The 10,818-nt window shown below is 43.6% G+C and overlaps 2 protein-coding genes across 2 annotated transcripts; one reads left to right on the top strand and one right to left on the bottom strand.

Annotated features, from left to right (window-relative positions):
• Positions 1 to 1,875: 1,875 nt before the first annotated feature.
• Positions 1,876 to 2,733, bottom strand: RNASE10 (ribonuclease A family member 10 (inactive)). The gene has a single exon (XM_068534975.1). The coding sequence runs from the start codon at positions 2,731 to 2,733 to the stop codon at positions 1,876 to 1,878; it is 858 nt and encodes a 285-aa protein (XP_068391076.1).
• Positions 2,734 to 8,208: 5,475 nt separating this feature from the next.
• On the top strand, positions 8,209 to 9,503 carry LOC137767419 (CDC42 small effector protein 1). Its single transcript, XM_068548462.1, has one exon. The coding sequence runs from the start codon at positions 8,624 to 8,626 to the stop codon at positions 8,861 to 8,863; it is 240 nt and encodes a 79-aa protein (XP_068404563.1). The 5' UTR covers positions 8,209 to 8,623; the 3' UTR covers positions 8,864 to 9,503.
• The last annotated feature ends 1,315 nt before the right edge of the window (positions 9,504 to 10,818 follow it).

Below are 10,818 nucleotides of genomic sequence, written 5' to 3' on the forward strand. Positions count from 1 at the left end.
TTAAGAAGTCAAACTTGGAACCTTTCCCATCACATTCCCAATCTTCAATGCCTTTGCTTTACCTACTGGACAAATTCTTAACACACTGATTTTCTCTGACACCCACTCTTCTTTCCTCTCTCACACCTCACTTCTTTTTTTCTCCCTTGTCTTAGATCGTCTTTTGTCTATTTCTTCTGAAAGGGATTCTCCCATCAAGAAGAGTAGGAATCTGCCTTGTCCAGGGCCTCGTCTCCTGCCACTCCTCCACCCACCTCTAAAATGTCAGGGCAGCCCACAGACGCAGACACACTTCCTGCCCAGCAACACTGTTCCTAAGAGGTCATTGCCGGGAGAGGTGAGTCAAAGGCATGGAGGGAAGTGTTGAAACAGGGGAGTCTGAGGGGAGATTAGAGGCAAAGCATTTAAGTGGTTGCCTGCCTGCAAGAACAGGAAGGGTAAGGGAAATTAGGGACTAAATGAAGAAAGAACAGGAAGGTAAAAGCCAGGTCAAAGTAAGCTAAACCTTTCCTTCCTCCAGTGTCCCATTTATGGATGTCCCTGACTCTTGAGTGTATTACCGTCAAGGAGATTGAAACTGACAAAAACCCTAGGAAGAGGAAATCTCAAAATCAAGTCACATAGTGAATCCTTATTGCCATTTTCTAAGATCCCTTCCTGTGCCCATGCATGTCGAACTAAACTATTTCTTGATAGATTTGAATTCAGAGAAAATAGGCTGAGCACAACCACTTACATCTTCTATTTATTCAACCCCATAGCTTTTCTCCTCTTTGAGTAGATCCAATCCCTTTTCTGCTGAAAATATTCTTTCACCAACTTTCTTGTTTCTCAGAGCAAAAGAAGAAAAGAGGTGCTGAGTGAGAATAAAATTCCCTCCAATCCCATTCATTCTACATCTATTGAGCACCTAATGTGACCATTATTCTACTTATTGGACATAATTTTTAAAAATAGCTCTCTGTTTCTCTCTCTCCTCATCACTCTCTTGACCCACCCTCGCTCTAACCCCCTATGCCAAACCCTTTATAGGACCAACATCTTCTTACCTGGCATGGCATAAGAGATCAGTGTTGGTTGAATGAATATCTAAAAGGATTCAGAGAAAGAACAGGGAGATCCCAAAGAGAAGAGGAAAAGGAGACCAGGAGAAAGAGGCAGGGTGGGGGAGAAATAAAGGGAGGGAAAAAAGATGCAAAATAGCAGGTAGTAAAAAAAACGAGAGGAAAAAGAAAAGGGTTGAGAAGGGTCAAGAAAATGAGTGCTGTCTTTGCCCCAGGACATGTTTTATCTCAGCCTGCACCACCATAGCACCGTACCTGCAGACCCCTACAGCCAGGGGTCGGGAAAAGAAACCTGATCCACATGGTTGTCCAGACGCAGTCACAGTTAGAATCACTTTAATTTACATCTGTAGCAGAGAAGTGCTACATGGAAAGCCCAGGAGGCTTATGTGATTGTCATAGAGGCTCATCGTGGGTAGCAGGGAAGGACGTGGGTAAAGGATGCATTAAACTCTTGTAATCCACACCTAAAGGCATCCAGACCAGGGAACAGACTGATGACCAGGATCATAGGAGAGAATAGAGCAGTTCTTCACTTATCTCTTTCCAGGGCAAGAGATAGACTCTAAGAGACAGAGAACCTACAGAGATCGGACATCATCACCCTATTCTACCACCTCTAATCCCAGGAAAAAAATGCAAGTTGGGTGAACCCTAGGGCAAAGAAGATTTATATTTTCAAATATGATAAAGAATAGGCCAGCCTCTCTTCCCAGAACCTTTTTTGCAGAATCCCTAAGGACGAAAACAGCATGAAAAAGAGGAAGTGGAAAGGAAGACAAAGATGAGAAGGTGCAGAAGAGAAGTTACATCATGGTCCAGATGTTACCTGGACTTTCATGTCACTACAGGATATAAAAATGTACTTTTCAAGAATGAAAGTTACGTAATTACAGTGAGGAGTGACTTGGCCTGGTTTGGATAACTTGCAGAATGTCAAATCAAAAGGACGGGAGCTTTTGTGACACTTGCCTCCCTTGAGGTCACAGGCAACAACAGGACTCTTACAGACAGCTTTGACTGCATCTAGTTCCTCATGGATGAATATGTACTGGGGTATGCATGTGTGGTTGTGCGGCTTCATCTTCTGTGCCATCAGGGCATTGCATTCTCTGTCCATCAGGTCAGACCTGAGATAGTCTTTGTTGCTCTGAAAGAGAGCCTCAGCTCTGAGCATCTTGTTTCCTCCAACTTCATCTTCACTGATGATGGTCTCTTCCAGTTGCACCACTTCTTTGTTGCTAAACAGCAGGGTTTCTATGCTTCGGGTGCCCGCTCCCTCCCTAGTGGCTTCAGCCTTGTCCTGTGAGTCACTGGACTGAAACTCATTCAGTAGCTGATCACTTTCCTCCAGGACTGCTGCGGCCATCTGAAGCCCCACCCCCAGGCCCACCCCCAGGCCCAGCAGGAGCAGCAACATTATGAAAAAGATCTGCACCAGGGTCAGCTTCATTTTGCCTGGAGGGGAGGAGGGAAACAGAGGACGGACTTTGAAATGAAACTTGGCTCCAGTAGAGATCGTAGATTCCCCTAAACCCCGACAGCATAGTCTTTGGGGTCTCCTCTCCCTTCTCCACATTACCCCATTCCCCACCCAAGGCAGAGATCCTTTCTCACTCTTTTCCCATTTCTCCTGTCCCTCCCACCACATTCCCTGTTGCTGTGGCATAATGTGTGGATCCTGCAGAACTGGAAGATGACCAGGGTAGCAGTTCTGCAACTGGTTCACATACGGGGAATCAGTGGGGAAAGTTGACACCAATTGACTCTTAAACAGAAATTAGTTCTAAATCACCAAAAAGAATGGGTAAGAAGACAAACAAGTACAGTGTCACACTTCCCTTGAGAGAAATTCTTATAGAAAGTCTTATTCTCAGTAAAGGATCAGAATTACCATAGGAGATCATCTCCCTATTTTTTTCCCAAATTAATTTTTGCTCATTCAAGTATTTATTATTCTCCCTGTTACCCACCCTCCCCCAAAAAGATCAAAAGGAATAGGAAAAGTACTATAGTCCATTCTCACTCCTAAACTGAGGCTGGCGGGGGGAGGGAGACGAGGGAGGATGCCCAATTTCACCTTGCTAAAACTACATCTTGTCATGCCAGATCCCTTCTACTACTATAGATCTCTTAGCACTTGGGTATTTCCTGCTGATCAGTTTTTGTACTCTTAGGGAGGACATGGAATAAGAACGAAACCAAAGAAAACCAAACAACTGACCTGCGAGGGTTCCCTACTAATAAAGATCCTAAGGAAACTGAGGGAAAGAGCATGTATCTTTGTCCTGCAATGCCAGCCTCATGCCCCTATCAAAGAGAGACCTTCCCTACCAGAAAAAAATATTGCATAAAGAACATTTTTGAGACAATTGATAATATGAGAATATTGTCAATGGAGTAGATAGGAATGTTATGTCAGTGTTTGATATACGGAATTTGAAATTTGTGCTACAATTGTTTAAGAGAATATCTTTGTTCTTAGAAAAAGAACCCTGAAATATTAAGGTGCAAAGGGGCATGATTAGACAACTTACTCTCCAAGGTTCAAAATAAAGATCATATGGGGAATTCCCTGGCAGTCCAGTGGTTAGGACTCCATGCGCTCACTGCCAAGGGCCTGGGTTCAATCCCTGGTGGGGAGAACTAAAATCCCACAAGCTGGGCAGCACAGCCAAAAAAAAAAAAAATATATATATATATATATATATATAGATATAGATATAGATATAGATAGATAGATAGATCATATGTATGTGTATGTACATGTGTGTTTACAGAGAAAGAAAAAATTTTTTTAATAAGGGAAAGAAAATTTTTAAATATTGTGACTGGATAAAGGATATTTAGAAGTTCTTTGTATTAATGTGGTAACTTTTCTTTAAAGTTGAAAATATTTCAGAAAAAAGAATTTTTTTTTGGCCGCTCTGCACAGCTTGCGGGATCTTAGTTCCCCCACCAGGGATTGAACCCGGGCCCTCTGCAGTGAAAGCACAGAGTCCTATCCACTGGACTACCAGGGGATTCTCTCAAATTTTTTTAAATTTTAAAAAAGAGAGAGAATTTCCCATGTCGTTCCCTGGAGCACCAAACACCACTGTGACTTACCTACGTACCTAAATAACTTCAAAGATGCTTGTGTCCTGTTTTCCAGGTTCTTTCCTCCCAGGTTTTCCTTCTCTCTGAGAAGTACCCTGGCTGCTGGTCTGCAGAAAAATGGTTATCCCCTTGTGCTCTATGTGCTCTTAAACCCAGACTTACTTCCTATGCCCATTCCCACTCCCACTCTCCCTCCCCAGCACTAAATAAACACACTCAGCCAATTGTCTTTTCTGCTCCCATGAACACTTTGAAGTAAGGCTACTTGGACGTTGAAACAGATCCAGACATCCAAGACAGGAAATGTATCCAGTCTGGGAAACTGCAGACAGTTTTTTTTCCGAGTCAATTGTTCCACTCCTGAGTTACACCCACTATCCTGCGGTTTATAGCAGCCTGACCTTGCCCATATATTTCAAGGTCATTTCCTTATATTCTCCACATGTGCTTCCTTTAAACTTTCCCTGTCATTTCTGAAATGTCAAGCTCCTTGGCCTGTATTTGTGTCATCCCTCCAACATGATTATTTTGCTTTTCGCATTTTAGAACTGTGTCATGACTTCATCAGAAGTTTTGGCGTATTTGAGTCAATGATAAATTTTTACATATCTTTACCTAGCTTTACCCAGCCCTCCATTCTCCACTCCCTCTTTCCAACCCTCAGCCAATAACTGCATATCAGGTTTTGGAAACCTGATAATTTAGTCTTAGATAAGAGAATATCAGGGACTTCCCTGGTGGTGCAGTGGTTAAGAATCCGCCTGCCAATGAAGGGGACACGGGTTCGATCCCTGGTCTGGAAGGATCCCACGTGCCGCAGAGCAACTAAGCCAGTGCACCACAACTACTGAGCCTGTGCTCTAGAGCCCGCGAGCCACAACTACTGAAGCCCGCGCGCCTAGAGCCCGTGCTCTGCAACAAGAGAAGCCACCGCAATGAGAAGCCAGAGCACGGCAACAAAGAGTAGCCCCCGCTCACCACAAATAAAGAAAGCCCGCACACAGCAATGAAGACCCAACACAGCCAAAAAATCAATAAATAAAATAAATAAATTTTTTTAAAAAAAGAGAGAGAATATCCAAAACAGTGCTCAGTCCCTATAGCCCAGGTGAGTAAAATCAGGAGGTTATAATGTTGATTCAACTCACTTCTTTAGCTGAAAGTGACATCATGAGATAATATTTTTAAAGCACCCTGGAGATTATTAAAGCAGTATGAAAACCCTCTCTAGACAGAAACAGGGCTTTGTCATTCAGGCAGGAGTTTTCAAATGGTGGTCTGGGAACAGCTTCTATGATCTGCAAAGTCTATCAGGCTGAATTCTACAGTGTTGATGTTGATGATTTTCAATAATAATAATAACAACAACTAACCGTTATTGAGCACTTATTTCATGCTGGGCGTTTATTGCATTTCACCCTCACAATTTGCTCGTGCTACCCCTCTTTGGTGTCCATTCTGCCCATTCATTCTGACGAGGTCTGTGTACAAGAAGGCAGAGTAAAGGGGCCTCTGCTGAACCCAGTAGCTGTCTGGAGTCAGCAGGGATAATATATCCAACTATACACACCAACTGCTTCTTTATAATTGGTTACTATTAGGGATTGTTTGAAATTAACCCTTGATTAAAAATGAAGAAAGGACCTACGTCTGTGGTCTAAGTATAACCTTTAAACTGGACAGGTTTTTATTCTTTTTTTCCTTTTCTGGGTTACAGTTTTCTCATCTTCTGAATGTGAATAATACTACCTCTTACTTCGTAGGGATGTTGTGAATATTATATAACACACTGCATGCGAAAGGATAAATGTATTAACTATTGTTGTTATTGTTATTAATATTATGTAACAATTACCAACACATGCTCATTATCTGATCAATGCCGTTTTCCTGTTTAGAAATAGCATACTAAATGATACCACTTATATGTGGAATCTCAAAATACAACAAACTAGTGAATATAACAAAAAGATACAGACTCACAGATGTAGAGAACAAACTAGTGGTTACCAGAGGGGAAAGGGAATGGGGGAGGGGCAAGATTAAGAGATACAAACTATTATGTATAAAATAAGCTACAAGGATATGCTGTAAATACAACACAGGAAATATGGCCAATGTTTTATGATAACTATAAATGGAGTGTAACCTTTCAAAATTGTGAATTACTACATTGTACACCTGTAACTTAAATAAGACTGTACATCAGTTATACTTCAATTTTAAAAAAAGAGATAGCATACTAAGGACTACAGCTACCAACTTTACTCACTGTTTCTCCTAGAAGAAGTCAAACAATATCCTAGCATCTCAAGGAATTAAGGCTCATATATACTTCATTTTACAAATAAAGAAAGTGACTTGAAATGGTTAATGTCTCAGATGCTACAAATAAGTAATGGCAGTTCTAATGTTAGAACTCTTGACATCTAGTTAAGCAAAATTTGTACTAGATAGATAGATAGATAGGTAGTGAGTAGATACATATATATATATAGAGAGAGATAGAACAGATACTCTGATTAGAAAATTGACCATGAATCCATTTAAGACCTAGATTCTAAGTATGAGAGCTATTTCTCATTGTAAATTAATCTAAAGCATGGACTTCCACGGTGGAATAGCAATGATTGGATTTTGCCTGAAACTCTTAGAAAAAATGAGCAAATGATATGAAACAATAGATTTTCAAGACATTGGACAACAAGCAATGAAGGGCAGTGATCACTGAGAGACGGGAAACAAACGGGATGAGCTTTCTCCCTGCAGGGAGTTTCTAGGCCACTTGGCACAGAGAGGGGAACCCAGGCAGGGTCTATCAGTCTCTCTGAGTTGAGGAGATGGAAGTGCAAGGAAACCAAGGCAACTAGAGTTCACTGCAGAGTACCAGAGGGGACAGGACTGCAGAGAAAGAACTCCGGGGAGCCACATCAGAATGGCTAACATTAAAAAGTAGTAACAACGTGGTCCTACTATATAGCACAGGGAACTATATTCAATATCCTGTGATAAACCATAATGGAAGAGAATTTTTAAAAAAAAGAATGTCTACATGTGTATAACTGAGTCACTCTGCTGTACAGCAGAGATTGGCACATTGTAAATCAACTATGCTTCAATAAACACACACACACGTACACACACACACACACACACACACACACGGAAGTAGTGATAATACCAAACACCAATAAGGATGCAGAGGAACTGGATCTCTCATACACTGCTGGTGGGAATTTAAAATGATACAGTGACACTGGAAAATAGTTTGGCAGATTCTTAAAATATTAAACGTATAATTATACAACCCAGCAATGGCACTCCTGGGCACTTATCCCAGAGAAACAAAAACATATGTCCACACAAAACCTGTACATGAATGTTCACAGCAGTTCTGTTCAGATTAGCCAAAAACTAGAAATAGGTCAACTATCTTTCAAGAGGTGAAGGACTGAACAAACTGTGGTGCTTGTATCCCATGGAATATCTATACACCTGACAACCTGCATAGAGCTCAAGGGCATTATTCTGAGTGGAAAACTAATAATATTAAAAGGTCATTACTGTATAATTCCATTTATATAACATGGAGAACATAGTAATGTTTGCCAGGGGCTAGGATGGTAGGATAGGAATACAGATGTGACTATAAAGTTGTACTACAAGGCAGACCTTTATGGTGTTGAAATAGTTCTGGATCTTGATTGCAGTGGTGGTTACATGAATCTATACATGAAATAAAATGACTCAGAACTACACACACACACACACACACACACACACACACACACAATGCTAATGTCAATGTCTTGGTTTTGATATTACACTATATATAGGTAAGATGTAATCACTATGGGAAACCGGCTGAAGGGTACATGGAATCTCTGTGTACTGTCTTTGAATCAATAACTATTGCAAAATTTAAAGTTTATTTAAACACACCATTGTGAAGCAATTATACTTCAATAAAGATGTTTAAAAAGAAAAAAAGGCGGGGCTGTGCGCCCGGCTCCCAGCCTGACGGGTTTCGTAATCGCGTCGCGGCCGTTTCCGCCCTCAGCCAGCCGCACCTCTGCCGCTCCGCCCTCGGCTCCCCCACCGCGCCGAGGAGCGAGCCCGGGAACCCCACGCTGGCGGGCACCGAGCGGGAGCCCCCAGCAGCTGGCGCCGGACGCCTGGATGCCGGAGCAGAGCAGGGTTCCAGGTCTGTGGAAGACATAACCTTGTACCTGCTTGCCCACGCCACTCTCCGACCTTGCTAGTCTCTCAGGGTCTGAGACACTGACCTTCACCGCTCAGCTTAAGGGCTCCGAGGACTCCACTTTCTCTAGACCTGTCCAGCTGAGTAAACCCAGGGTGTTGTTACACCTGAGGGGAGTGAGGAGTGGGCGGTCAAGGCACCAGAGCAAGAGCCCTCTGGGGCCTCAGGCAGAGGCGTGAAACTGGAACCATCGGGGAACATGAGTGAATTTTGGCACAAACTGGGCTGCTGTGTGGTAGAGAAACCCCAGCCGAAGAAGAAGAGGAGACGGATTGACCGGACCATGATTGGGGAACCAATGAATTTTGTCCACCTGACTCACATTGGCTCTGGGGAGATGGGTGCCGGAGATGGACTTGGCATGACAGGTGCAGTTCAGGAGCAGATGAGATCCAAGGGAAACCGAGACAGACCGTGGAGCAATTCTAGGGGCTTGTAGCTCCAATACGACTGGTTCTGCTGTGTGTCCAGCCTTCACCCTGTCCAGCCCAGAAGGGATGCTGGCCCTACCAGTTTCCCTCCTAGAATCAGTAACCCCAGGGCCCCTCTTTTCCCTATCTGTCTAATAGTGCCTCAAATGGCTTGGGGGCTGGACTCCCTCTACTCCCTCTGGCTGTAGCCCCTCCTGGAGATGGGGTCAAGGCAGCAGGACTGACCAAGTGACTACTGGTTGGCCAGAAGGAGCTCAGCTGAAGCCCTGGACACTATCAGATCTGAGATAGGAGTTTTCTGGGAACTTGGAATGAGTTCCCTTCTCCTGAATGACGGTCTAGGTGCCATATGTTTTTAAACTCTTAACCTGGAACTCCTTAAATGTGGTGGGTAGGTGAGATTACCAAAGCTGAAGCCGGCTTTGCTAAGAAGCTCCCTACCTCCCTGCCCTTATCTTTCGTCCTGGAATGAACTGAAGCAGACGTCAAGCAGGGTCTGGGAGGGTGACCACTGGCTAGTCTACTTTTTCTCTTTAGATCTCAGACTTGAAACTCAGTCCCTCAGTATCTGTCTGCCGATACCAGGGTCTTTCTCTAGGTAGGCCTCTAACCCTATGTTTCTGTAGCATTGCTGGCTCCCTAAGATCTTTCCCTTTTTTTTAAAAATTAATTAAAAATTCAATTAAAAAAAAAAAAGATAAAGAAAAAAAAAGTTTATTTAAGGGTTAATGCTCATTATAAAAGTTTTACATAATAATATAGAGAAACACACACACAAGATCCTCATCAAGACTGCCATTTACATTTTGGTGTACATCCTTGCAGTCTTCTCCCACACCACCCAACCCTGTGTTGATGCTAAGTTCAACATGTCTATTAAAATTACACTTCAAGGTGTCAAATGGCAGTTGAACATAGTGAATACAGGAGTCAAGTTCAAAGGAGTCTGAGCTGCAGATATAAATTTAGGAGACATCAGCATAGGACTAGGTATATAAAGTCACAAGACTGGAGAAGACTGAGTGTCAAGAGAAGGTTGGTATTTTACTTTTTTTTTTTTTAAGATGGGAAAAATAACAGCTTGTTTATTGATAATAAAGACCAAATAGAGAGAATTACTCTGATACCAAAGCTAGATAAGGACAGTACAAGAAAAGAAAACAGAGGATTAACCAAGATGGCGGAGTAGGAGGACGTGCTCTCACTCCCTCTTGCGAGAGCACCAGAATCACAACTGGCTGCTGGACAATCATTGACAGGAAGACCCTGGACTTCACCAAGGAGGATACCCCACATCCAAGGACAGAGGAGAAGCCACAGTGAGACGGTAGGAGGGGCGCAATCAGAGTAAAATCAAATCCCATAACTGCTGGGTGGGTGACTCACAGACTGGCGAACACTTATACCACAGAAGTCCACCCACTGGAGTGAAGGTTCTGAGCCCCACGTCAGGCTTCCCAACCTGGGGGTCCGGCTACGGGAGGAGGAATTCCTAGAGAATCAGACTTTGAAGCCTAGTGGGAATTGGTTGCAGGACTTTGACAGGACTGCGGGAAACAGAGGCCCCACTCTTGGAGGGCACACACAAAGTAATGTGTGCATCGGGACCCAGGGGAAAGAGCAGTGACCCTGGGGGAGACTGAACCAGACCTACCTGCTGGTGTTGGGGGGTCTCCTGCAGAGGCGGGTGGTGGCTCTGTTTCACCGTGGGGATAAGGACACTGGCAGCAGAGGTTCTGGGAAGTTCTCCTTGGCGTGAGCCCTCCCAGAGTCTGCCATTAACCCCACCAAAGAGCACGGGTAGGCTCCAGTGTTGGGTTGCCTCAGGCAAAACAACCAACAGGGAGGGAACCCAGCCCCACCCATCAACAGTCAAGTGGATTAAGGTTTTACTGAGCTCTGACCGCCACAGCAACAGGGAGGGAACCCAGCCCCACCCATCAACAGTCAAGTGGATTAAGGT

This window comes from Eschrichtius robustus, chromosome 1 (assembly GCF_028021215.1).
Source record: "Eschrichtius robustus isolate mEscRob2 chromosome 1, mEscRob2.pri, whole genome shotgun sequence".
Taxonomy (NCBI): Eukaryota; Metazoa; Chordata; class Mammalia; order Artiodactyla; family Eschrichtiidae; genus Eschrichtius; species Eschrichtius robustus.

Coding starts and splice junctions, on each gene's coding strand:
- RNASE10 (XM_068534975.1), bottom strand. CDS start 2,733: ATGCCACAGCAACAGGGAATGTGGTGGGAGGGACAGGAGAAATGGGAA.
- LOC137767419 (XM_068548462.1), top strand. CDS start 8,624: ATGAGTGAATTTTGGCACAAACTGGGCTGCTGTGTGGTAGAGAAACCC.